Genomic DNA, 27,208 nt, shown 5'->3' with positions numbered 1-27,208 from the left:
CCCAGTGGTGGGGAACTTAAGGCTAGAGGTGGGGCATGATCGTGTGGGGCGGGGCCAGCCAGGGGGCTGCTGTCTTTCTGTCCCCTCCACTCTTTTTTTCTTTCTTTGTGTTGGTTTATCTATTCATTCCGTCTCTCTCTCTCTCTCTTATCTCTGCCTCTTCTGTTTCCTACTGAGGAAACCAGCACGATGTTGCGAAACGGAGGCCCAGCCGCAAGAGGTGACACATAGCCACGCTGGGTCTGGCCTGAGACACTCCCCTGGCTCAGAACCCTGCCCGGCCGATGCTAAACTCACTCCTCCAGCTATTTAGCCAACAGGTGTTTACTCGGGGCCTGAACCGTGCCAGGCTCGGGCTGGGCTGAACTGGTGAGTGAGGCCGACGTGCCTCCTCGATTGGAGCTCAGATCCCGGGGGAAAGCCTGCCCTCTCTCTGCTCAGCCCCGCCCGCTGCGCCCCTGCCCTGCCCCTCGGCCCTTGCGTGTGCAGAGCTCTGGAACATTTGCCCTCCAGCCTACGGCGACGGTGACGGCAGATGAGAGGTCAGGCCACACATGCGGCCGTCAGAGAGGGGAGGGGGCTGCTAGTCCCCACTACTGAAGAAGTGGCATTCTCTGAAATTCCGTGTCCCGGGACAGCCGGAGTGTTGGCAGCCCCCTGAACGGTAGGGGCTCACGCGTGAAGACAGGCCCAAAGCTCTAGTCCACAGCTGCCCCAGTGCCTGAGCGGATGAGGGCAGGCAGCCAGAGGGTGGGGGTGTGGGAGGGCAGTGGCCAGAGGGACGAAGGGGAGAGGCTGGGCTCCTTCAAGGGGCAGCGCTAGCAACAGACTCCACGGGTACTGAGACCAGAAGGTGGCCAATGGCAGACATGAGCTGCTTTGCTATGAAGGCAGGAGGTGGGGGTGGGGAAAGGGGGCGGTTCTGGCAGGGGTCTTCTGGTGGGGGTAGGGGTGGGGCGGGGCCACCGCTCTGCACTGGCAGGGCTCCTAGGGGTTTCAGAACCTTAGACTCCTGCCCTCCTGGATTTGTAGACTTTAGCACCCATCAAAGTATCTGGATGGAACCTTCGAGCCTGGCGGTCCGGCCTGTTCCCCATCTCCTCCCTCCCCAGCCACATTGTACAAACACGGAAACTGAAGCCCAGAGGGAGACGGGGAGCAGCCTGAGGTCACACGGGGAGTCAGAGCTGAGTCTGGAATGTGCGGCCGGCTCCCAGCCTGACCCCACGGAGGCCTCCTATTCGTGAGACGTGGTGTGGACCTGGTTGACTCGGCCCGTGCCAGAAGAGGAGGCTCCGGCGCTCCGGCTGGGGAAGTAGAGCGTGGTGAACCAGCAGAAGATGAAGACACCTGTTGGGAAGGAGAGGGTTATTACGGGACGCACGCCAGCAGGGAGAAGCGGGAAGGTGGCAGGTAGAAAAATTATAGTAAGCACAGAAATCGATAGAAAAGTCAAATGCCGTGTGGGCTTAAAAGGAATTTACAACTCAAACCTGAAGCAACCATAGAACTATTGAGACACATTCAAGGGCAGTTCAAGTGTACTAAGGACTGTTGGGTTTAGGAGGACTCACACTCAGTTGAGACAACTCAGTAGAGTGAAGAAGTGTTCAGGCTTAAATATTAAGGGTGACCTCTGGAAGAATAATGACACCGTCTAGTTTCAAGGTGCGTTCCTCCCCAGCCCCGGGATGTCCTGAATGTGGACTCATGATTCTTCCCCGGGGGACTGTCTATGTCCCCCACAACCATTAGCTTGGTTACTCATCACAAAATCTGGTGAGAAAAATAACAGCGTTGTCCCAGCTTTAAAGATGATCAGAGGGGCTGAGCGATTTGCTGAGGTGGTAAGTGGAACCAGGGTTCAGGTCTGGGTCTGCTTATCCCCAGGGCTACCAAACCACGATGCCACATAGCCTCACGAGGCTCTGGGAGCCAGCCCTGTTTGGGTGGGCCCCCACCCACTGGCTATGAGACTTTGACTCAAAGGCAAAAGCACATCTTGTCCCTGCCTTCTCAGCAGTTTCTCTTAGTCAGGCTGTGATGCTTCTTAAGGCAGTGTGTACGACACAGGAAGCGAAGAGGAGCGAAGAGGAAGGGGGAGCCGTCACCACACCCCTGCGGGGGTCAGGGAGGACCCCTGTCGATCATTTCCTCCACTAATCATGTCCTTCTGCAATCACAACTCCTTACAGACTGTCCATGTCATGTGCCCATCATGTCACATGCCCCCGCCCTCCTGGTCACAGCTGATTGGACCAGAGATGGACACCTTGCCCACGATGGCCTGATCCGATTCTTGACTCTCCTAAGAACATGGACCAGGCTGAATCAGACCACCCTCCCCAGCTAGAGAAGGTCATGTCGAATGGAAGAAGCCATTTGGGAGCCTGGGTAGGAAGGGGCCAGCGGAGAGAAGGAAGGAGAGTCCACAGAGAGAAGAAGGTGAGAGAATACACACAGCTCCAGAGCAAAGATAGAGAAAGTATCTGCTTTGGTTTGGGTGACTTTTCCTGGCCCTCGTACCAGCCTTCCCGCCCTGGGGTCCTTGGGACAGCCCTGGATATTTGAAACCAGTGCCCTTGATTTGAGCCAGGCTGAGTGGAATCCTGTTTCTTGCCATCCACCAAAACACCCCCTCGCAGATGAGGCAACCCATCACCTCCCTGGCCCAGGAGCCTCACCTTGCAGGGAGTTGAAGAGCGCAAAGACATAGATGGTGGACCGGCCCAGGGGCGTGAGGATGGCCAGCCACCAGGTCGCACCCACCAGGCTCGAGAGGCCCAGCACGGTGAAGACCCCCTTCCAGTTCGGTCCCTGCCCCTTGTGTGCTGTGGCACTTGGCAGAGTAAAGATCTTCCAGGCCACCAGGCCCAGGACCACGGCGCTGAAGAGGAAGGTGACAAGGAAGTAGCCGTGGACGGTGATGTAGAGGACGGAGACAGTTGCCTTCTCCCGGAACCAGCACCTGGCGGAGGCAGATGGCTGCTGGGGCTGGAGACGTGCCCCCGCCCAGCTAGCCCCCGGCAGTCTTCCCTAACCGACCTTCTGTGACCAAAAAGACCCCTTCTCCCCACTGCCACCCACCTACCCCCCATTGTCCTGCGAAGGGGCTGTCATGAGGCTCCAGGCCGCCATCTCTTTAGACCGGGGAGTGCAAAGCAGCCAATTTAGCCCCCAAGACATGTTGTGTTTACCCCACATTATGTTGTAAAACAATTGAATTAATGACCACCCTTTAAAAAGTGGGAGATTTGGCATAAGCATCCAGATTTATGCTTGCTTTTTTTTTTTTTTAAGTATTTATTTGAGAGAGTGAGTGAGCAAGCATGAGCAGCGGGAGGTGGAGGTGGGGGGTGGGGGGTGGGGGAATGGAGAGGCAGAGGGAGAAGCAGACTCCCCGCTGAGCAGGGAGCAGGATGCAGGACTTGATCCCAGGATCCCAGGATCAAGCCCCGCATCTGAGCCAAAGGCAGACGCTTAAACACTGAGCCACCCAGGTGTCCCTCTGCTTTTCTTATAAAAGCATACACCTGGCAGCTCTGTGGATGCCCTCCCGAGGGACATTAGATGGGTATGTGACTGCCCGTCTATTACAGTCCCCACCTGGGCCACCGCATGCACTTATGTTACCTCCCCAGCCCCTGTGGTCCCTGCACTTGAGGCCCAAGGGCCAGGATCAAGACTCCACCAGCTTCTCTCAGCACAGAGCCATGGGCCCGGGGCAGGCACCCTGGGAGAGGCTCAGCTCAGCTCCATGCTTCCTGCGTTGCAGGGCGAAAGGCCTGGAAGAGTATGTCCATCACCCCCCATTGTACAGATGAGGAGACTGAGGCCCTGCGAGAGGCCAGGCTAGCCCACGCAGCAAACTCAGAGGCAAAGCCTAGCTAGAACCAGGCCTGCCACCAATGGTGAGCAGATTTTGTCCTGCACAAGGGCACCTGGCTGAGGGGATGGGTGAGGCTAAAATCCAGCTCACCCTCCACTCCCCAGGCTGAGCCCCTGGCATGGCAGGTTGGCAGAGTGGGGGTGAGGGTACCTTTTAAAATTTGCCCAAAGGTGCCATATGGGCTGGTGGTGGCCCAGGCTAGAGCAAGGCATCCTGCCTCAGCTCGCTCTCTCCCTTCTCAGACCCCCTGTCTCATTGCACCTTTTTCTTCTGGTCCTCAGTTTATCCCTCCAGACCATGAGCTAGCTGGAGGATCCTTTGCCTTGATGTAGTCTCTCTTCCCAGCTTTCCCTCCTCTCCCCACATCCCACTGACCCCGATCTGTGCAGCCAGGAGCCTGACATCACCGCTGCTCCCCCAGCCCCCACTCACAGCTCCAGCACGGTGGCGTTGCTCTTGTCGCGGATGGTATAGCGGCCGTAGCTGTCCACGCTCCCGGTGCCAAAGACAATGAGGGCAGGCAGGCCTGGGCGCAACGGGAGGACCTATGGCATCGCTGGGGCTCCCTTGGCATGTCCTCCTCCAAAATCCCCTCCAGCTGCCCGCCCCTCAAGCCCTGAGCCCGTGTGAGAGAGGGAGACCCCTCTGGGCCTTGGCAGCTCCCCACGGGCCCCTCCCGCCCCTCCCGCAGCCAGCCATGCTCCCCGCCCGCCCGAGCTGCACCTACCCCAGCCCACGAAGCTCAGCTTCAGGAAGTAGTGCCCCAAGTAGGTGTTGAAGACCTTGATGACGAGCAGGTAGAGGTGGAAGGCTTCCAGGCCCATCCAGGTGAAGGTGCAGAGTAGGAAGTAGTGGAAGACGGCCCCCCAGGTCCGGCAGGTGGCGTCTGACTGCTCGGGGCTGTGCCCCACATTGAAGAAGAAGGCAAGATTCAGGAGAAACAAGGTCATGCTCAGGGCCACATGGATCTTGGGGGCATCTTCCGACTTGAACCTCTGTCGGTAGAACCTGCAGTGGGAAGGGCCGATGAGAGGCGGCAAGAGGCCGGGCCGCAGCTCCTCTCGGGGAGGACCTGCACCCCAGCGTCCCCACCCCACCTCCCCTGGTCCACCCCTGCCAGCAGCCAGAGCGTGAGTGCCGTCAGGCTCGGGGTTAGGAGCACTCTCTCTTCTGGCCCACACGGCCCCGGGGGGCCCACATGCTGCCGACCTCATCCCTCCACTCCATGCTCTGGCCAACCCGCATACTTTGCAAGTCCCCGAACGCATTCTGCTTTTCTACCCCTCCCAGACTTGTCCTCTGCTCTTCTCTCTGCTCTCAATGCCTTTTCCTACGCTTCCTTCAAAACTTCCCTGGGCACTTCCTTCTCAGGAAGCTGTCTCTGAATGCCACTTAGCCAGGCTGATTTGGAAGTTTCCTGCAGCGCAGGGTAGCCCCCTCCCCTCCCCTCTGGCTGTGACCTCGGGCTAGCACAATAGGCAGCAGGGGGCCCTGTGTGCATTGGTTGAGTAAGTGGACGAACCTATCTACTGGGCAGAGATGCAGGAGGCCAGGACATATGTCAGAATTCCTAGCAAATCGGATCCCGAGGGCTCTCACTGGAGGGATGGGAGCCCCAGGTGCCTGGATGGGAGCGGAGGCCTCCTGCCCACCTCACCTGAGATGCCAGGGCCCACCCGTGACAGTCGGTGACGAGTCCTCCCGGCGCGCCAAGCCCGGCTCACGAGGTCCAGCAGTGCGGCCGGCTGGCAAGGCATGCTCAGCTTGTTGGGGGTGGGGGCTCTGCTCCAGGCCTGGGCTTGGTGGGGGGCAGGGGTGGCACTGCTCATACTCATGCTTTAGTCTGAGATGGAGGGGGTGAGGCTAGAGGGGGCTGCAGCCCAGGACCGGATGGGGACAGAGGCAAAGAGGCACGTGGAGAAAGGCCATGGGAGGGCCCCAGACTGACGCAGGAGATCCCAGGGCTGCTCTGTTCAGCCCCGGGTCAGAAGCCTGGGGTCCAGGGCAGCCTAGGGCATGGGGCTGCTCGCACAGGCTCCTTCAAGCAGGCCGTTCCTGTGGGTCCCTCAGCCCTTGCCGGGACCCAGACAGCCTGAGCACAGGCCACACTGATCTCTGCCTGTCCTGCCCCTGCTCCTCCTTCTGGAAACAGACCTGGGTCTCCCCGAGGAGCACGCTTTCCTGCTCACAGTCCTGATGTTTGGGTGAGGCCGGCCCTCTGTTAGCTCAAACCCAAAAGCAGGCACACGACCTGGCCTGGCCAGTCAGTGTAATCCATCCCTTGACCACAGCGGCCTATGCAGTCATGGGCACACGACCCAAGTTAGACCAGCAAAACTCCGCTCTGGTATACACGGGATAAAATTGCATAGAACCACACACACACACACACACACACACACACACACAAATGCATGTAAAAAATTATGGAAGTTGTATTCTAGTTACTAGCACTGTACCGATGTCAATTTCCTGGTTTTGATACGATACTACAGTTATAGAAAATGTTATCACCAGGAAAAGCTGGATAAAGGAACCAGGGGACTCTATACAGTAATTTTGTAATTTCCTGTAGGTCTATAATTATTTCAAAATAAAATGCTGAAAGAAAAAGGCTTCAATGTTGGAATTACATTTAGAAAATTCGCTGCCTAGGCAGCTAAGAAGCTGTGAGGCAAGCCCGGGGCTCCCCAAGGCCCCTGAGGGTGAAGAAGCTGCTTGACATGGCTGACAAAGGAGAAAGCAAAGTTGGGAGAAGCAGAGGGAGAGCAAGGCCTGGGGGCATGTTTTGAGCCCCTGGATCCAACCATGCGTGAAGGGCGCGCCATTCCATGAACCACATATTCCCCATTGTGTTTCAGTGAATTTGAGTTGAGTTTCTGCCACTTCCAACTGAAATAGCTCGGACACATTTCAATCCCCAACCCCATCTTATAGATGAGGAAAGTAAGGTTTGGAGAGGATATCAGTATAAAGCTGCACAAGCAGGGGGCTTTCCGGCCTGTTCTGCTCCCACCCTTGAGGAAAAGAGGGAGACGCGGGGTGGGGGTGGGGGATCACCCACCTTAGGACAGCGTAGAGGACAATGGTAAAGGCCAGGAAGATCATAGAGGCTCCACAGCCAGCCTGGGAAATGCGAACGAGGGACTGCACGGTGGCCCGGTCCAAGATCGGCTTCTGTGGGCGACCCCCCCGAACCGGGACCCCATCAGTGGGAGGCCAGGCCCCACACATCCCAGAGGCCCTGGCCCCTGCCAGGAAGCCTCAGTGCCTCCAGAACTGCTGGGATCAGGGTGGGTGGGCTGTTACCAGCAGCAAAGCGAAGAAGGTCAGATGGTCACAGCGACAGACAGTCCTCTTGGCTCTGAGCTCCGTGGAGCAGCCCGTGGAAGACCAGTCTCCTGCTGACCCTAGAGAGGAAGGGAGGGGAACATAGGAGAGTGTATGGGAATATGGGGGAGCGGAGGGGACCAGAGAGGAAGGAAGGGAGGGGAGAGGCTCTGCCTACCTTTAGTCACATCCCAGAACACGCAGCTGAGGGCCATGTTCTGAAACCAGAGAGTGGGAGTCAGGGTGGAAGCAGGGGGAGGTAGGGAGAGAGGAGAGGAGGGTGGCGGGAGGGGAAGGGAGAGGACAGCGCGCCCCCCCCGCCCCAAGTGTGCACTGGGTAGAAAGCAAGGCTCACCCCGTGGATCACGCAGGAACATCAGGTGCCCCACTTGGTGTGCATGGATCAGCATGTGAGAGGTGTGGACACGGTGGGGGGCTGCAGGGGGGTGGGAAGCATGTCTGTGTACGCGCACCTTTAGGGGAGCACGTATGTGGGTGTGTGTGATCCCGTGTGCGCACTCATGGGTTTGCCAGGTCCTCGGTGCACCTCGGTAAGCACAAGTGGGAGGGTGTCTGGAGGTCGAGTGGACATTCGTGCGCAGGTGGCATGTGTCCCTGGGTGCACCTGTGTGTATGGTCTTAATGGCCGGGGGGATGTGGAAGACTGGGAGGTGCAGAGCCCTACACCTGTCTGCCCATATGCTTGTGGGTGACCACCCGCCTGTCTGCCCCTCAGTAGCTGCCAGACTTGGGTCGGGGGCTCACGGGGGGTAGGCGCTGGTGGGAGAAGGTGATCTCCAAAGGCTCAACCAGCCTGCTGACAGGTATTCTGCCCAAACTCAAGCCCACCAGGCGATTGTTCAACACGTGGCTGCCATTCTCCAGGCTGAGCTGGGTGCCCTGTGGAGGGAGATGGGGGGTCAGGCTTCAGAAGGGGCTGTCCCAACCCAGCCCTGTTGGGAGTTCCTAGGAACCTCCAGGACCCATGGCCCTTGCCTGGAGAGTAAAGTCTGTGGCTAGGGGACCAGGGGACCAAGGGGTCATGAGCAACCTTCTTCCTGCTGCCCCCTGCAGTCTCCTGCCCGGGCTGGATCACTGTGGGCCCTACACCCCAGGCCAACTGGTTGCAAAGCCATGCACCCAACAGCTCTCCTTTGCTGGCCCCAGAGCTCCTCTGCCCTCTTAGCTGGAGGAGTACAGGGCTGGAAGAAAGATCAGCCCCAAATGGAGGGCAGTGAGTGCCTACACCAGCATTCATGGTGCACTGGATCTACACCTGAGTGGATCACACACCTCTGGGGATGCATGCCTGGGACACATTTGCAAGGTCACGGTCATACAGGAACACACATGACTGCATGTACTCCAGGACTATGAAAGAATATGCATGTTTGTCCATGCACAAGGACACACACAAGGGGACACGAACGCTTGGGATACACATACAAGTCCAAGGACACTGGTGTGTGGGATCCAAACATCTGAGTGTGTGTGACCAGTGTGAGTCTGCAATGCACAGACTCCAGAGACAGAAGTCCGGGGTGACCTCAGGCTGATTTAGAAACGCTCTCCGCAGGCTCATCACCTCTTCCATCCCCATGGGGACCCACAGCGAAGACTCCAGAGAAGGCAAGCTGGGGCACAGGGCCCTGGTGAACTGAGCATTGACCCACTGAGCTGCCCTGAGCCTCCTCCAGTCCTCTCCTCACCTTGAAGAGATTCCCCGGACTGATGTCCAGGACAGTGATGGCCAGCGAGACCTCCGACCTGTTGCTCTGCAGGGATTCAAAGAGGCTCCTGGGCAGCCGGACTCTGTCGGGGTGTTCACGCTCATCCTCTGTCACCTGCCCTGGAACCTGGGAACCACAGACCCCGGAGCTCCCATCTTACCCAAGGGTTCCAGCCCCCAACACAAGGTTCTTGCCATTCCCCCACTTGGGAGGGGAAACTGAGGCACTGGGTGGAGGGGCAGCACCTGAGAGCATCACTCTGAGAGGCAGGACACTCGGGGGCACACTGCAAGCTCAGCTCTCTCCAGGCTGTGAGCCCCCAGACAAGCCACAGCGCTCATGGACCCTCAGTTTTCCCACTAAGGAGAATGGGGCTAACCAGGTGCCTGCATGACCACGTATCGGGGTCAGGCTCAAAGTGGGCTGTGAAGGTCAGTTTGCAAGTGTGGGTGGAGGGTCTGCTGTGGTGCACTTTAGGCCAGCATCCTGACAGCCCCTCTGCTTACACAGGGCTTTAGGGTCATGGTGTCTGGGTTCTGACCTGGGAATAACTGGAAAGAATAAAGCTCCCAGGAAGAGAGACCGCGAGAGCAGAGGCGGAAATGACAAAACTTCACACGGAATGTGATTTCCACCCCCGCCCAACAGCAAATTTTGTAAAAGCTAAGAATGGTGAAAATAGTAAAATAAATCTCACTGGTGATTTGTTCGTTCTTGACCTCGCTGCTACACTGGGGCTGCAGCCTGGTCCCACCGGGTCCTGCCTCAAAGGCATCCCATGGGCGCTGGAACAGGGGGAGCTAAGGGTTGGAGGCAAGGGACCCAGCTTCCTCCTTCCCAGTCTGGGCCCTTGTCAAAGGACGTGGGACGGTCTCTGCGGCCAGCGGGTGCCCCCACGCAGAGGGCTCAGCCTCTTGGGTCACATCAATAAAGGCCCTATCTTTCATGTCCCCTTTTCCAGACAGACCTAGAAGGACCTCGATGAGAGCCAACATGCCTGCCGCCTGAACTTCCACGCTCAGCTTCACCCCTTAAGGGGGGCTGCACCCTCCCTGCACCCAGCACTCCCTGTACATTATCTCCCATAACCTTGAAAGTGGGCAACACCGGCACCATTTTACAGAGGGGGCAACCGAGGCTCAGAAAATTTCGGTCGTGCACCCGACGTCACATTAGCTGGTAAGGAGCAGAGCTGGGACTTGAATCCAGACCTGTGTAAATCTAGAGCTCATCTTACAGATGAGGGCTCTGGGGCCCAGCGAGGGGAAGGGGTTTCCTGGAAGACACCTAGTGAGGGGGTGGGGAGTCCAGGACTGGAATCCAGATCCCCTGACTCTCAATTTGGTGATCTTCCAAATTGTACCAGCCTCATGCCCTGGGTCATCTGTCACCCGGATCCACCCATCCAAGCAACTCAGTAGCATCTGTTAGCAAAGTGGCAGAGCACTATCAAATGGGACATGCGAGGGATAAATTTTGGTGGGCACCAAGCGCAGACCAGGAGTCTCTCAGAATTCTGAAAAATATGTCTGAAGGAAATGGAGCCAGAACCAGCCAACAGGGATGGGGAACTCTTCACCTGGGAGGGCGTCAGAGAGAAGAACAGGTCTTCTGAGATGTTGGTGCTGACATTGTGGACAGCAGCCTTCAAAAAAGACATATTCACTATGCCCGACTGACTCTCCAGCAGATGGTACTCGAATTTCATCCAGTACCTGCAAAGGGCCAGGGATTAGGGGGCAGGTGGGGTCTTGCAGGCTGAGTTACCCATTCCCCTGGCCCCCAGCCTGGATGATGGGAGAAGAGATGCCATGGGCAGCCACCATCAGGCTCTTGGGGTAGGAGGGGTGACTCAGAATATCAAAGGAAGGACGCTAGGATCACTGCAGAAGGGTGGCATGGGAGCAAGCCAGGCTGGTTTGGAGGGATTCCAGCCAGGGGTCCCTCTGAATAGTGTATGTGTTTGTCTTTTTTTGTAACAAAATATATATAACATAAAGTTTACCATTTTAGCCATTTTAAACTGTACAATGCAGTTGTACAGTTTACAATGTTGAATACACATTGTAATACATTCACAATGTTGGGTGACCACCACCACTATCTAATTGCAGAATATTCTCATCACCCCTGTCCCCATGAAGCAGTCACCCTTCCTCTCCTCCCCCAGCCCCTGGCAAACACTGAGCTATGAATCTGCCTATTCTAGAAGTTTCATATAAATGGAATTGTACGGTCTCTGGTCTTTGTGTCTGGCTTCTTGCACTTAGCATGGTCTCAAGATTCATCTCTGTTGCATAAGCATGTGTGAGTATTCCATTCCTTGTTAGGGATGAATAATACGCCGTTGCGTGGATAGACCACATTTTGTGAACACATTTATCCACTGATGGGCATTTGGGTTGTTTCCGCTTTTTGGCTGTCATGAACAGGGCTGCTTATATGTAAGTCCAAGCTTTTGCTTGAAGACTTTTTTGGAATTCTTTGGGCCATATACTTAGGAGTGGAATTGCTGGGTCACACAGTCATTCTATGCTTAACTTCTCGAGGAACTGTCGAACTGCCTTCCACAGCAGCTGTACCAATTGATATTGTCACCACCCACGTTTGAGGGTGCCCATTTCCCCACATCCACACAAACGCTTGACATTCCCCATTTTGTCTTGTTTTGTTTGCAATTGCCGCCATCTTAGTAATTGTGAAGTGGTATCTCATTGTGGTTTGAATTTGCATTTCCCTAATGACTCATGATATTGAGCATCTTTTCATGTACTGATTGGCCTTTATATACCTTTATATATTCCTCTGAGTATCTCCAACTGTGGGATGATAATTGTGTGGCATGAGTGCCAACCCGCACTTATTGAGTGCTAACTGCATACTGGGAATTCGCTCTTTGAAGGCTGAACTCTGCAGCAAATGACTTATGGCAACTGAACTGGTGTTGGAAGCACAGGGAACACAAAAGTTAATTGCCATTTATTTTATCACGGCCCCTGTGCCATCAGCTAAAAGCAACACTCCCCCTCCCCCACCCTCCACCACCTGCTTTCCATGGTATTGAAACTTCTCCGTGGCCAGAGTTCCTTTTCTCAAGCTAGGATCCTAAGATGTACTGCCTACCTTTCCTTAGCAATTCTCAACAGGTGAGGGCTGAGGTAGAAATGGGAAAGAAGGGGAAGAAAGCAGATACAGCCAGATCAAGGTTGTTGGAAAGGAGTAGCTACGGAGGGCTTGACAGGGAGACAAAAGGGAGGCTTGTATTTTCATGTATTTTTGAACAGTCGCAGTTACTAAGGGAAGAAACCCAAAGAAACCACAGAAAAAATATTGTACAGTATAAAGAGTAAACCATGCAAATATGTGCAAATGTGCTTCGGTGGGGTGGACCATTAGAACACCATCCAGCCAGAAACAGCGGGATGAGATTGTTGAAATCTGTTGATTGAGCTACATGAAGAGTCTAGCTTTTATTTACCTTTTAAAAATCTAAACAAAGTATTGTGACTTTCACTGTCACCAAATATAATAGTGAATTATAACTGCATATACATGTACTTAATTGTATTTCTCTCTATATATAGATACACACACACACATATATATACACATAGATATATGCACTTAAAAAATTCTTTGGCCTCACAAAACAACACAATTACCTTTCTTGAGGGAAGATTTCTTGATCTGGTTCTCAGAGCACTTAAAAAAATTATTTTAGTTGTGAAATGTAAGATATAGTCAGAAAGTCTAAGGCATAGATGTAAAGTTGAATTTTCAATGACAAATTTGACACCTGCTTAAACATCATCTTCTTTGTCTGATATAGTTACGCAGATATGTTTGGTTCCTGTTTGCATGATACGTGTTTGTCCACACTGTCCCTTTTTTTTTACATTGTAAGTGGTGTGAGATCCAACAACTTGCCTTCTACCTAGGAGGGGATATCTTGATGTTCTCCAGATCTCTGAACACCCAGAAAATTCCCTGAGGTGATGGGCCCCTGAACTCTTGTGGGGTTTATTTCTCATCCTCTAGGTCACATTTGTTGTCCTAAGGCATCTTAACTACTTGCCACTTTCTGCTCATCAGCTCCAATCCACATGATGTTGCCAATATAGTGGACCAGAGTGATGCTATGTAGAGTGTCAAGATTAATAAGGTCTCTGTGGACTAAGTGATGACAGAGATCAGGAGAATTGACAGAGCCCACAGGAAACCGTGACAGTCTATTGTTGACTCTGCCAGGTCAAAGTAAATCATTTCCAGGAGCCCTTGAAAACTGGTATAGAGAACAATGCATTAGCCATGGAACGTATCGATTGCCGGGGGTTGTGTTGATTTCCTCTGGGACAGCAGCCGCAATTGGACTCACCACCTGATTAAGTGTAGGCTAGTTCACAGCCATTCCCCAACATCCGCCTAACTTCTGGTGAGTTAAGATAGGCAGTCATGGAGTTATGATAGGCATCACCACCCCTGAATCTCTCAAGTCCTTTATTGGTGGCGTTATTCTCTGCAGTTGTCCCCAGGGGATGTACTTTGGTTTCTGTTTACTATCTTGGTAAGAAGACATTCCAGGAGCTTCCATTTAGCCCATCAATGGAATGCCCTCCCAGAGGCAATTAAATGGAGAAAGCATTCTTTTCAATAAATGGTGCTGAAACAATTAGACACCCAAATGCAAATAATAATAATAATAATATAGTTAGACATCTACCTCACACTGTGTATAAAAAATTAACTCCAAATGTATAACCTAATTATAAGAGCTAAAACCACATACACTTATAGAAGAAAACTTAGAAAATCTGTAGCTGGATGAACATTTCTTTGATATGATATTAAACACAAACACACATTTAAATTTGACTTCCTCAAAATTAAGGGCTTTTGATCTTCAAAAGACATCACTGAGAAAACAAAGAGACAAGACATACACTGAGAGAAAATATTTGCAAATTGACATCTGATAAAAGACTTGCGTCCAGAATACATAAAGAATTCTTAAAACTTGGGGCACCTGGGTGGCTCAGTCTGTTAAGCATCTGCCTTCAGCTCAGGTCATGATCTTAGGGTCCTGGGATTGAGCCCCGCATCGGGCTCCCTGCTCAACGAGGAGTCTGCTTCTCCCTCTCCCTCTGCCCCCCTCCACCTGCTTGTGCTCTCGCTCTCTCAAATAAATAAATAAAATCTTTTAAAAAAAAGAATTCTTAAAACTCAGTAGTGAGAAGACAAAACTCAATTCAAAAGAAGAGGGAAAGATTTGAGTAGTCATTTCACCAAAGAAAAGATACAAATGGCTCATCAGCACATGAAAAGATACTCAACATCACTGGTCATTTGTGAAACACAAATTAAAACCGCAGTGAGCTACCACTTACACTCGGGGGAGGGCTTTAATAGCCAAAAGACTGACAGTGTTGCAAAAATGTAATAGAACTACAGCCGTTTTTCATGCTGATGGGAAAGCAAATGATACACTTTGAGGAACAGTTGGGCGTTATTTATAAAGTGAAGCATATCAGATATCCCAGCAATTCTGCTCCTAGGCATTTACCCAAAAGAAATGAAAACACACGTCTCCAAAGATTTGAAGTCAAATGTTCATGGCAGCATTATTCACAATCACCAAACTGGAAACGATCCAAATGTCCATCGATTGATGAATGAATAAACAAAATGCAGTATGTCCACACAATGGAATATTACTCAGTAATAAAAAAGGACAAACTATTGATACATGGTAATGTATGAATATAACTCAAAAACATGGTAAGTGAAGGAAACAAGACTCAAGAGACAGTATGTTGTATGATTCCCTTATAGAAAATACCCAGAAAAGGCAAATCTATAGAGTAGAAAGGAAATCAGTGCTTGACTGTGGCTGGGTATGTGAGCAGGGATTGCTTGCAAACAGGCATGAGGGTCCTTTGGGGGCTGATGTAAGTGTTTTTAAAATGATTGTCTTAATGGTTCCATACACCGTATCATATACCATAAATTATTCAACTGTCCTCTAACAATGTATAGACTGGATAGTATGTAAATTGCACCTTCATAAAGCTATCAAAGTTAATAAAAAGAAATGAGATACCACTATATCCTTTCCAGAATGGCGAAAATTAAATGACTGATAATACCAAGCTTCGCAAGGATGTGCGGTACCTGGGACTCTCACAGGTTGCCAGTGAGAGTATTAAGATTCATCATACGTCTCCCTTTGACATCAATACCACCTCTAGGTATTTACCCAAGAGAAATGAACATGTGTGTTCATGAAAAGACATGTACAGAGATGTTCATGGCAACTTTATTCATAAGAGCGCCTATTAGGGATGAAATATATGTGCCCTCCCCGCAAATTCATATGTTGAAATGGGTTGAAGCCCAGACCGGCCTCATGGGGTTGTGAAGGTAAAGAAGGTAACTTGGTTAAGTGTTCGATTTGGGAACAGAATCCACATCTCCTGACCCCAGAGCCTCACTTTTCCCAAAGTGCTTATCCCCACCGTAAGGCAGCAGAGAGAGGAGCTCCCAGAACAGCCTCCCAGAGCTAAGAAGCCTACTGAAGCAGTTTCAGGTGGGGAGAGCAGTGTTTTCAGGCCATGGACATGATGTAGCTCAATCAGATTGCTGTCCTAACACTGAGCCTGAGAACACAGGGTTTTCATTCATTTTTTTTCAACAAACATGCATCGAGTGCCAACTATGAGTTTGTCCCGAGTATCTTGGAATGATGGCCAGCTTTGATTCAAAGGGAGAGGAGGAGAGAGGCAAAAATATTTTTGGAGCTGATTCTTTGAGATGTTGTATTCTAAACCCCTTCTTCTCCCTCATCCCCTGTCTCTTAACCTTTTGGTCTTATCAGTCTCTTGGTCTTATTGATTCTACATCATATGATATTTCTAATCCATCCCTCCTTACCAGATGTACAGTGCCCATTGGTGGTGATGGTGGTGGTTCAGCCTTCACTCCTACCCAGACCACTGTGGTTGCATCCTATCTGGTCACGTCTCTGGCATCACCACCCTTGTACCCTTCCCTGAAACCTGAGCAAACTTTCTCAAATGCAAAATTGACCACGTTCTTCCTCTGTTTAAAATGTGTCCTTGCTCTGCCCCCTCCCAAATTGGTATAGCTTACCTGACCCTTTACACTTTGGTCCCTGCTTATATTTCTAGCCTATCCCCTACCCAACCCACCTCCCCATTGTTGCCTCCATCCCCAGCACTTCACCTTTTCACATTTCAAAGCACTGTCATTCTCCCCCAATACTCCCTGAAGTTCTGATGCCTGTAGCCCCTAACATTGCTTGGATCCAACTAGAAAACTCCTATGCAGTCTTCAAAGCCTTTTCGTGAGTCACCTCCTCTGTGAAGCCTTGGCGGTCTTCCTTTCTTTGAGCTAACTTGGCACCTTATCCACCCTTTTCTATGATCGCACTCTAGAATCATCATCATTTGGGCCCATGTCTGACCTTCCACAATGGTAGGGATGGGGGCTGATTCATCTCTGCATCCCCTGGATCAGAAAATTCTCAGTGAGTGGATGCGAGGGAATGTGGGTGTCAAACAAGAGGGTGGAAAGATGAGTTAGGAGCAGAATTTTCAGAAGCCACAGGGGCTGAGAGCTTGGTCCCTTCCTAACAGCCTCCCTACCACCCTCGATTCCTGTTCTAGCTCAGAGGGCCCTCTTACCTCTGCAAGTTTTCCAGGTCACAGGGTTCATTCCCTGACTGTGTGCACTTTGTGAAGCAGTCAGCAGTGTTCTCCAGGTGGAAAGATTCATACTGGTCCTCATTGATGAGCCCCAGGCAGACGTTTCTCGGTTGCTCATGTTTGTTGCTAAAATTTTCCATACCTGAAGGAGGGATGCAGAAGGTGTGAATGGGCTGGGTGGGGAGGCAGCAAGGGCAGGGTGTTGGGGGTAAGATGCTCAGGCTCCAGGGTCTGGCGATGTGGGCTAGAATTCCAGTTCCATCCATTCACACTATGTGTACTTGAGCTGGACTCACTCTCCCCGGGCCTCAATTTCCAAGGCAAAAAGAGATATGACCTCCCACCTCATAGGCCCAGTGGAATGCTTTGGGAAAAGTGTGTACAAAGGGCTTGGCACATGGCTCTGTAGATTAAAGCATTCATATGTTAGTCCTATTCCCCTTTAACACCTCCTCCAGGGAGTCTGCTGGGCTTTCCACAGTTGTTCCATATCAGACATTCCAAAGCCTTTGCAACTGTGGCCTCGTGGTATAACTCTTGGGCGTATTCTGTCTCGGTTTGCCTCTTTCTCCTACATTCTCATTATGACCCTCACAGGCTGCCTCCTGGGACAGGGAGAGAACATAGAGGGCCCCTGGAGCACAGTGACTTGAGCAAGGGCACCAGCTAGCAGGAGGCAGCTCCAGGACGACAGGCCAGCTTTCGTGACTTCCAGTTCAGTTCCCCTTTCACCTGGTATGGGGATGGAATGGAAGTGTGGAGTCACTTACCAGCTGTGTGACCTCAGGCAAGTTACTTAAATTCTCTGAGGCTCCCTCTTCTCATCAGCCAAATGGGACTAATAATACCTTCCTTGTGAGTTTGGGGGAAGATTAGAGAACATCCATACACATAAAGGATATAGCTCATCATAAATGTTCAAAGAGCCAGTGTCATTTACTCCAGGAGGCGAGAATGTCACTGTAAAACTATTTATATATTTGTGTATTTACATTGGATGTATATATATGTCTACATAGTTACCTATCTCTCAACAAAATTAATACATGCACAGTTTTTTTTGAACCGTACACAAGACCACAAAATGCAAAGTAAAAGTCCCCACAACTCCCAGCTCACCCTCCAGAGTTCACAACCTGCAGCAGCTCGATGCACAACCTTGGGGAAATTTTCTATACATAGGCAAGTATTTTGGTGTAAATCACTTAAAAATTTACATGAACGCGATCACTTAGCAAGATGTCTTGAGGAGCTTTCCACATCAGCACCTACTGATCCCTCTCCTTGATACTCTTTTTTTTTTTTTTTTAAAGATTTTATTTATTTATTTGACAGAGAGAGACACAGAGAGAAGGAACACAAGCAGCAGGGCTGGGAGAGGGAGAAGCAGGCTTCCCGCTGAGCAGGGAGTCCGATGTGGGGCTCGATCCCAGGACCCGGGGACCATGACCTGAGCCGAAGGCAGACGCTTAACGACTGAGCCACCCAGGTGCCCCCTCTCCTTGATATTCTTGCACACTATTCCACTGGGCGGGTGTTGTAGCACTTTTTCGATTGGTCCTCTGTTGGTGGGCTTTTAGGATCATCAGTCTTTTTTTTCTCCCCCCTATTCTGAACAACACTGCTTACATCTTTGTCAGCTTGGGTTAAGAATTCATAGAAAACATTACGATCCTAGGAATTTCTGGGTCAAAATGTATGAACTTTTAAAAAGGGGTAGGTAAACGGCGCCTGGGTGGCTCAGTCGGTTAAGTGTCGGACTCTTGCTTTCGGCTCAGGTCAGGATCTCAGGGTCCCCGGACCGAGCCCTGAGTTGGGCTCTGTGCTCAGCGGGGAGTCTGCTTCAGATTCTCTCTCTGCCCCTCCCCCCATGTGTGCATGCTCTCTCTTTCTCTCAAATAAATCTTTAAAAAAGAAGATATTCATGACACTGTTTAATGGGAAGAAGCAAATGCTAGATGAGCATGTATGTAATAGGATCCACGTTTGCTTTTTAAATAAAGGAGGAAGAGGGAGAGAGAAGAGGGAGAGGACAAGGGGGGGGGGTTGCCGTTCTCCGTGTAATCCTAGCCCTCTGCATGCCTGAGGGGTTACAAATGGGTGCTGGGGGGCACCCGGACCAGTGTTAACAGAGCCTCCCTCCTGGCGTGCCATGAAATTTCAGCGCAGTCATATATGTGAAGCCTTTGGCAAGTACAGAAAAGATGACTATCTTTTTTGTGATTATTTTTTGAAGACATTGGAAGCATTTAGCCCGGACAGAGAGAGCCTGGCCCGGGCCTGGGCGGGATGCTGCCAGCCCCCCACCTCAAGACCCGCGCTACCCTCCCCCATCCCGCTCTGCCCCAGCAGCTGGCCTCCAGGGACCACCTCAATCCAGGTTCAGGTGGGGAGCGGGCCGGCAGTCAGGGGCGGTATCTGCCCGTTCCTAGGGCTCACCACCAGGGGCCTGCTTCTCTCTGCCGTAGCCACACCACCCCAGCACAGAGCCTGGCACGGCACAGGAGTCCCCATCGGTGGTTTCGGAATGAATGAACCAATGGGCAGACCCATAAATGTCCACCAAGGAAGCAGACTTACCTCTACATATAAGCCTCTCAAGGCTCCTCGGGCGACTCAAATGGCTGGCACTTTGCCCACACACCCACATCACCATAGGTAAGCTCAGTCACTCGGGGGAGCCTGGAAGTCCCAATCAGGGTACTCACGGCTTTTGTGCAGGGCCCAGCGTCCCTGTGAAGCCCACTGAGGCCGGACGATAGCCACTACTGGTTACTGAGTTAATGAATCTGTCAAGTGTTGCCCGATGGCCGGCTCCACCAGGAAGACAACACTGCCATTTTGCCCCTTTTTCTGAGCCAGGGACTGAACTTTGCACTTCACCGAATCTCGCAACATTTGAAGTTTCTTTGTGTGTGTGTGTGTGTGTGTTTAAGATGTTATTTATTTATTTGAGAGAGAGAGAGAGAGAGAGATATCATGAGCGGGGGGAGGAGCAGAAGGAGAGGGAGAAGCAGACGCCCTGCTGAGCAGGGAGCCCGATGTGGGACTCGATCCCAGGACCCTGAGATCATGACCTGAGCTGAAGGCAGATGCTTACACCGACTGAGCCCCCCAGGCATCCTGAGAAGAAGGTTCTTTGAAGCCCAAAGAGGTTGATCCATGTGCCTAGAGCCACATGACCCCCTGCTCGGCAGGCAGGCAGGATGCCCACGGATTAAGAACAAAACAGGAGGAGCACTCAGGGCACTGCGATGGGAGCACTCCCTCTGCCTGAGGGGGTCACTGCTGACATCACAGGGCCCCAAGGAGGGTAGGTGAGAGCTGACCAGGTGGGCCAGGGGTGGGCTCGGCTTTCCCGGGCGAAGGATAGCCAAGGGCAAGGCCTAGGGTCCTCAAACTGCTCTGGAGAACCACCGCATGTGTGTGTGCAAGGCTGACAGTTGGGGGGGGGTCTTATTCCGGGAAACTGGGGGCTGGGGGGCCATTGCTGGGACAAGGAGAGGGGAGTTGGGGGGTCAGGTTGGAGGGAGCCAGACAAGGGGGTGAGGGAGGACAGTACAAGCCCCAACTGGCCTCAGCCTCCAGAGCATCCTGACCCCCTTCCCCAGAAGCTTGGAGGCCAGCTGGATAAGAGTGTGTCCGGGGCCCACCAGTGTCCCAGAGCCAGGCCTGTCAGGGAGCCACGGCCCAGAGTAGGGGAGGAAGGAGCTCTGTGGGGAGCACAAGACACCTGAGACCCAGTGCTGACCCAAGTTTATCAGGACGACAGCTAACTCAGAGGACGAGGTGAGAGAAGACGCCGAGGCCATTGGGGTGGCTTCCTTGGACGGACATGCTCTAGACACCCCCACCCATATCCACTTCCCTGTCCCTGGCCCTGAGTCTCCCAGGCCCCCTGGGCTCCCAGGGGATAAGGAGCCAGCTGCTCACCTGAGGCCCAGGGCAGGAGGAGCGAGAGAAGCAGGACCCCCAGGACCCTGGGTGTCATCATCCTTGGACAGTCTTGCCCACCTGGCAGAGCCCTGCGTCCGAGCGTCCCTCTGGTCCCAGGCTCTGTGCTGTGGACTGCCGCCCCTCCCCGCCCCCCCATCCCCCCCGCAGCGCTTCCTGTGGCCTTTCTCCGCCTTCCTGCTCCATGCCACCATCGGTTGGGTTGTGAAAGGCGAGTGTGGGGAACTGGGCTGCGTTCCTGTGTCACCCCACCCCATGACCGCCTACAGAGGGGGCTGCTGAGCCCACCCAGGGATGCTTCTGGGGGCTGTGAAGTTGGGGTCCAGCAGCCACAGAGGCCTCCACACCCAAGCAGACCCCTGGGGAATGGTGACGAGCACAGGCTTTGGAGTCAGGCACACCCAACTCAGACCCTCCCCTCAGTAGCTGGGGGCCTCTCTGATCCTCAGTTTCTTCTTCTGTGAAGCAGATACAGCAATAGGGCTGCCATGTAGGGCCATGTTGGGGTTTGAGGAGACCTGTAACGTGCCAGGCACAAGCCGGCTTTAGGGATGTGGGTGGTGCTCACGCTCCTTCGCTCATGCCTGTGGGTTGAACAAGACTGGGATTAAGCCCATGGCTGCTGGGGACCTAGGAGGAGAGGAGGACCAGCTCCATGGGCCACAGCCTTCCCTGCCCAGATGGGGTAACAGGAGAGGTGGGACGGGGTGTGCAGGAGCATGGGCTTGGGGGCTGGTCAGGCCTGGGCTGACGTCTGTCCTGGGCTGTCTGTCCGGGCCCCCTCGTGGCTGGGTGAGCTTGGGCGAGCTGTCTGCCGCTCTGAGCCTCTCACAAGACGTACAAAGAACTCATGAGATGCGAGTGGAATTGTCCAGACCGCTGGGCGTGGCCACGGTCCTTATCTCTTTATGATTGTCAGTACTGCGCAATTACGGTCCTAGTGCCCATGTGGCCACTGGTGGCCCAGATGGGAAGTGGGAGCAGCAAACACACATGGGGGGCGGCACAAGGGAAGGAGAGGGGCTGACCACTCGGGCCCCAGCTCTGATGGTTCTGAGGAAGTTGTGTGGATGAGGCCAGGTCCGTTGGCGTGGTCCCATGGTCACTGCAAGATCAAAGGTAGAGAGCACCCCGCCAAGAAGGTGCATCCTCCCAGCATCCCCCCCGCAGGGCCTGAGCTGGACGTGCTCTACCCTGGGGGTCTGAGGACCCACCCAGCCCCTTCCCCTTCCTCCCACACAGTGTCCACACAGGATTCTGTTCCCCACTGGGCCCTCTGCGCCTGGGGAGGGCTGGGGAGAGGACATCGGGGTCGCTCATGGGCCGTGGGTGGCAGGTGGGAATCTGGTGTGGGGCCCCAGGCACTTCCTCTGCAGGGAAGGCTTGGGGGCAGATGGGAACCACGGGGCCTGTCCCGCCTCCCTCCCAGGGGCAGCCAGGTGAGGTGAGATGGTGGACAAGGGTTTTTTGAACTGCGACCTGCTGGCCCCACTGCTGGAGACCCATCCTGGCACCAGGGCCCTCAAAGGGGTTCACGGGGGCCTGTTTGTGAAGGAGGGCCTGGAAGGAGGGACCCAGAGTGTCCAGCACACCTGGAAAGACGGGACCGGGAGGCTGGGAATGTGGCAAAGATAGCTGGGCAGGGCCAGGGTGAGCGCCACCCCTTCTAGGCCCCACCGGGGCTGGGGACAGGCCTGGAGCCATGTACAAAGCCCTGGGCCCCCCAAATCCCAGGGCAGATGGAACTGTAGCTCTGCTTTCTGCCACCTCCCACCACCACCGGCTTGTCCCAGTGGCTCCACGTGGTCTCCAGTCTCCAGGGCCAAGGCCTCCAGGCTTCTGGCTGCTTCAGTCCGTTTTCCATGCCAGAGCGACGTCTCCGCTCGCAAACCTGGTTGTGTCCTTCTGAGAACAGCGGTCCTGCTCCCCAAGGCCCTACAGCCCAGTGAAGGGCACGATAAGAACCATCGGGTGGCCCGTCCAGCACCTGTCCCGAGAAGGTGGGCTCCAGCCCAAGAGCCCTCCCTGCTACCTGAGCCAGCCTCAAAAACAGCACCTAGTGTTCAGGAGTTCTTTGAAGGGGGACAATTTGTTTGAAGGGTGTGCTCTCTGCCTGGGAAAGGGGGCTGGGTCCTTTCCCTCCCTGAGGATGGTGGGAGGTGCCCCCTAGGCCTAGCCCAGCGATGGGGCCCCACGGGACCTTGTGGAGACTGAGAGGTCTGTGAGGAGGGGGCTTCGCCTCCGTCCCGTCCAACTCCAGACCCCGGTGCCATTTTCCCCATCCCACCATCCCCTGGGAGCAGCTGGAGGCCGTGATGGGAGGCAAGTCTGATCCTCTCTTCTCGCAGCCCACCTTCGTCACCCCGGCCCACAAACTCGCTCCAGACATCACGTGACCAGCCAAGGGCTGAATTCTATCCCCACATCTGATTTCTTTGGCCGGTGAATTTTTTGGATGAGCCAAATTTTTCATTCAGGGGATTTTGTACCCGCACAATCTGGATTTCTGATTTATCATAAAAGGAGGGTGGTCTGGCCACACGGACCGTCATCTCTGCACCCCTGCACAGGACAGCGGGTGGCTGGAGCCGAGTGGCTTGGCATCTCCACTCCACCACAGACCCCAGCATTCCCCACTGCCTCCCCAACCCTGACGCCAAGTTGTCCTTTATCCAACCCCCATCCCCCCCGCCCCGCTAGTCCTGGTGGATAGTTTCCAGCAGTTGATTTTTTTCACACATGGCTTTCTCTCATCTCTGTTTCCTGATTGGCCCCAAGGTGTTTGTATCAGTGACTCTTAATAAAAGCACAGAAGAAAGTGCTCCAAATGTTTACAGTGGTTTCTTAGGTGATAACAACAGCTGATTTTTTTTTTCTGTGTGCTCTTCTACAGTTTCCAAACTCTCTACAATGAACATCTACTTCTTTAAATTCAAAAGACAAATGAGATAGTGCTTAAAAAGAAAGTCCTCCCCCGTCTTTAAGACTGAGATCCAGATCAAATGTTGTCTCCTACAGGAAGTCTTCCTGGATCCCCAGCCAGGAATGGTGGCTCCCCTTGTAGTTCCAGCCCCTTAAGAGCATGTTGGGCTCTAGGCCAGGGTCGCGGGGGGAGGCACGCTTCAGTCTTCCCAGTACTGGGGCAGAAACAAATCCGCACTGCTACGCTCCACAGTTCTTGCCACAAGAGGGCTTTGGGAGAGGCTGAGGGTCCCTGGGAGGGGTGGGCTTGGCAGTGGTGAGCAAGGGCGATGCAGCTTATAGAAAGGCCCAGATGGACAGACAGACCTAGCCCAGCCCAGCACGTCTATACTAAGCCTGAGTCAAGGGCAGGCAAAGGCCCGTGCAGTAAATAAAGGTTTACAGCAGACAGCTCTTGGAAACCACAACCCAAAATACAGCCCTGGAATCAGGGCCCTGCCCAGGGCTGAATGGGGGGCTGGAGAGGGAGGGCTGGAGAGGCTGACAGAGGGCCCTGGGCTCAGAGGTAGAGGAGTTGCTGCTATGCTCCGGGAGGGGGCTCTCCTCCTCCAGGGCTCTGGCTCAAAGCTCTACCCCAACCCCATGCGCCCTGAGTACCACTCTCAGGCTAAAATGACAGGACTGCAGAGTGCCCTGGTGGTGGTCACTGGAGACAGATCGGCTATAGCGCAGGGCCCAGGATGCTGCCAGGCCTCACAGGACCTGACCTTGGGGCCCATGGGCTCCCATCCACAGCCATGAGGGCAGTGAGTTCAGACCGGCCTGCAGCCCCCAGTTAGGACGGCAGGGGTACGGTCCCACTCCCGAGCCCCTTGTGAGCTGGACCGGGGCACCGAGTAGCCCGCAGGCCAATTCAGAAGGCCCAGCCTGGGAGTCTGGCAACAGCCCCCTCCTCCCAAGGGGCTTGGGCCTTCTTCTTGAGTCTCTGGCTGACCCTCAAATGTCAGGCCTGGCTTGTGGGGGTGGCAGGTGGGGGTGAGGAGAGGCCGCATCTCTGTTTCCTCACGCAGCTCCTGGCGGGTGGCTGGTGGCCTAGATGCGGCTGGACGAGGTGCTGCCCGAGCTGATGGGGAGCCTGGCACTGTCCGAGCTGTTCTTCAGTGGGGAGGGCCCGCCCCGGGCCTGCAGCCGCATGGACCAGTACCAGAGGAAGATGAAGAAGCCTGGGGGCATTGAGGGGGCACAGGGTTCAGCAGGCGGGGGGCGGCCCTGACCCTTCCCCCCCTCCCTACACAGGCTACCAGCACCCCTGTGATTTGGGGGGGACCCCACCATACACCAGACACTGTGCAATGGCCTGAGCCCCATCTCATTTTATTCTGTCAAGGTTCTCAAGGGGTCAGGCCTATTCATTACTATTCTGCTTCACAAACGAGGAAACTGAGGCCCTGGGAGGCAAGGGGCCTTGGCTGAGCCAGGAGTTAAACCCTGGTGTTCAGGCTCCAGAGTACCTGTTTAGGCACCTCTGGGCCAGAACAGAGGGGTGTGTGTGTCTGTGTGTATCTGTCTGTCTGTCCTTGGGTGGTGCGGGTGTGCAGAGGGTGTAGGTAGAAGGACCCTGCTGGCACCAAGCCCCAGCCCTCAGGAGCCAGCCCCTCTGCTCCTCTCCCCTCCTCCCTGCCAACTACCCTTCAGCCTCGCTCCCCCTCCCTGTTCTTCCAACACGCAGCCTAGTGCTAGCTTCAGGACCTTTGCTCTTACTCCTCCCTCTGCCTGGCACGCTCTCTCCGTAGGCCAGACCTCCTCAGCCTGTGCCGCACACACGCCCCCCGGGGCACCTGTTACAATGCAGCTCTGATTCGGCAAGTCTGGGGAGGCCAGAGTCCCCGCGATGCTGATGCCCACGGGCCCGGGAACACACATGGAGTCCCAAGGCCCTTGATCTCTCCCTGGCTGGACCCTTCTGTTGTCTTCAAATGTCTCCCACAGAGGCCTCCCTGGCCACCCTTCCCAAAGTGTCCACCAGCCCAGCCCAGCCCAGATGGTTCATCACATCGCCACCGACTGCCCTCCTCTGCGAGATCCCCTCAGATGGCTGCAGGCTTGCTCGTCACGCCTGGTCTTTCCCACAGGAGATGAGCTCCGTGGAAGGAAGGCCCTCACCCAACCAGTCCACAAATGTAGCCCCAAGGCTTAACGTAGGGCCTGCACAAAGCAGGTACTCAACAAAGACTTGTCAGCTATGGCCTGGGGGCCCCCATTTTACAGACGGGAAGACTGAAGCCCAGAGAAGGGAAGCCTTCGGTTTGGGTCCATACCTTCCCTACCCCGCGCTCCACGCGTGGGCGCCCTGCCCGGGGCCGGGAGGGGATGGGGGGGTGGGCTCTTCTCCACGCCTACCTTGGAAGGAGGTGATGATGCTGAAGAAGTAGAGAACGACAAGCTGGAAGGTGCCCGAAGCAAAGGAGAAGAAGATCAAAGCCCAGGGCAGACCGAGGACCAGGCTGAGGCCCAGCAGCGTGAGCACGTGGGGCCACTTCTGGGCGTGCGGGCGCAGCCTCAGGATCTGCACTACCATGGTGCCCAGCATGGCCGTGTTGAACAGAAACACCAGGCTGAAGAGGCCCAGGTTGGTGACGTGGCTGACCAGGGAGTCCCGGATCCAGCACCTGGGGGCAGAGATGGGAGGGCTGAGTGCATGCTGGCGGGGCTGGCGCGGTGCTTCCCGGGCTGAGGACGTGCGCCTCGGGGAACCCAAGCCACAGGGGGCCGCCTCCAACACCGCTGACGCACGGGGGCACGTTACTTTCTTTCCAGTTCTCCGCGCCTTCATCCGCTCCAACCTCTATTCCCACTCACACAAAGAAACCCAGGCGCCGCACAAGGTCGCCGGCGAGGGACGGGCAAATCCAGGCCTGTGCTCACCCACCCTGACCCCCCAGCCTCCGCCAGGCCGACACCTCCAGCAGCCCTGGCTCGGTCGGCGCGGCCTCGGCCCAGGCCACTCTCTGGCCTCTGCCCCCCGAGGCCCGTGTTCCTGAGCCCGCTGTGCTCAGCCACTCACATGGAAGGGTAGATGACGCTCTCTGGGGTCCTCTGCACGGCCAGGATGATGGGGCCGTAGGTGTTCACGTCCACTACAGCCACCAGCATTACCAGGAAGATGGGGAAGCCTGCGGGGCCGCAAAGCATGGAGCTCTGTCCCCCGCCCTCTGGCAAGACCCTTCTCCCAGGCTTATATGCAGCTCCGTGTGGGGAGGGTCCTCCATGATCAGACTCGCCCCTGCCCCGCTCCAGTTTGGGTTTCCCATAGAGAGCCCCGTCTCCGCTGACCTTCCACCATCCCCCTCACCATCCCGGGGGCCCGTGGGAGAAAGGGCCTGCACTTCCCGCCGAGGGGCAGGACGTCACAAGGGGAGATGGGAGGCACAGACTGGGAGGGTGGGGGACAGCTGAAGGGGGTGCTTCCAGAGTCTGCACTGGGCCTTGACTTTGTCCACGGGCTGGAGCTTGAGAGCTCTCTCCAGAAGGGGTCACCCACCACCAAACACCTGGGTCTTGACACAGAGCCAACTCTGAAGGAATTTTATGTAAATCGATGGAGTGAACCAAGAAAGGGCCAGAGGAGAAACACGGGGGGGGGGGGGGGGGGGGGGGGGGGG

The 27,208-nt window shown here is 54.5% G+C and overlaps 2 protein-coding genes across 5 annotated transcripts in view; both read right to left on the bottom strand.

Moving 5' to 3' along the window:
* Positions 1-1,030: 1,030 nt before the first annotated feature.
* ADGRG3 (adhesion G protein-coupled receptor G3) lies at positions 1,031-20,790 on the bottom strand. Of its 2 annotated transcripts, XM_032424320.1 has the most exons (12): positions 20,597-20,790; positions 16,650-16,796; positions 10,529-10,664; positions 8,929-9,075; positions 7,985-8,119; positions 7,398-7,437; positions 7,199-7,299; positions 6,954-7,066; positions 4,617-4,897; positions 4,322-4,415; positions 2,685-2,968; positions 1,031-1,350 (listed from the first exon to the last, which is right to left on the bottom strand). In XM_032424320.1, the coding sequence occupies exons 1-12, from the start codon at positions 20,761-20,763 to the stop codon at positions 1,238-1,240; spliced, it is 1,758 nt and encodes a 585-aa protein (XP_032280211.1). In that variant the 5' UTR covers positions 20,764-20,790; the 3' UTR covers positions 1,031-1,237. The 2 variants fall into 2 exon arrangements, with proteins under 2 accessions (XP_032280211.1, XP_032280210.1); XM_032424319.1 differs by lacking the exon at positions 20,597-20,790 and having other exon boundaries at positions 16,650-16,814.
* A 2,653-nt stretch (positions 20,791-23,443) lies between these two features.
* ADGRG1 (adhesion G protein-coupled receptor G1) overlaps positions 23,444-27,208 on the bottom strand; it is a 27,509-nt gene continuing 23,744 nt past the window's right edge. For all 3 annotated transcript variants that reach the window (XM_032424318.1, XM_032424315.1, XM_032424317.1), the window contains exons 12-14: positions 26,611-26,719; positions 25,947-26,215; positions 23,444-24,769 (exon numbers count right to left, since the gene is read on the bottom strand). In XM_032424318.1, coding sequence (XP_032280209.1) covers positions 24,639-24,769; positions 25,947-26,215; positions 26,611-26,719 — 509 coding nt within the window. In that variant the 3' untranslated portion in view covers positions 23,444-24,638. The remainder of the gene's footprint in view (positions 24,770-25,946; positions 26,216-26,610; positions 26,720-27,208) is intronic.

The sequence above is a fragment of the Phoca vitulina genome, unplaced genomic scaffold (assembly GCF_004348235.1).
Source record: "Phoca vitulina isolate PV1807 unplaced genomic scaffold, GSC_HSeal_1.0 scaffold30, whole genome shotgun sequence".
In the NCBI taxonomy this organism is placed as follows: Eukaryota; Metazoa; Chordata; class Mammalia; order Carnivora; family Phocidae; genus Phoca; species Phoca vitulina.
Note: the sequence above shows the minus strand (reverse complement) of the source record. Positions and strands in the feature narration are given on the sequence as shown.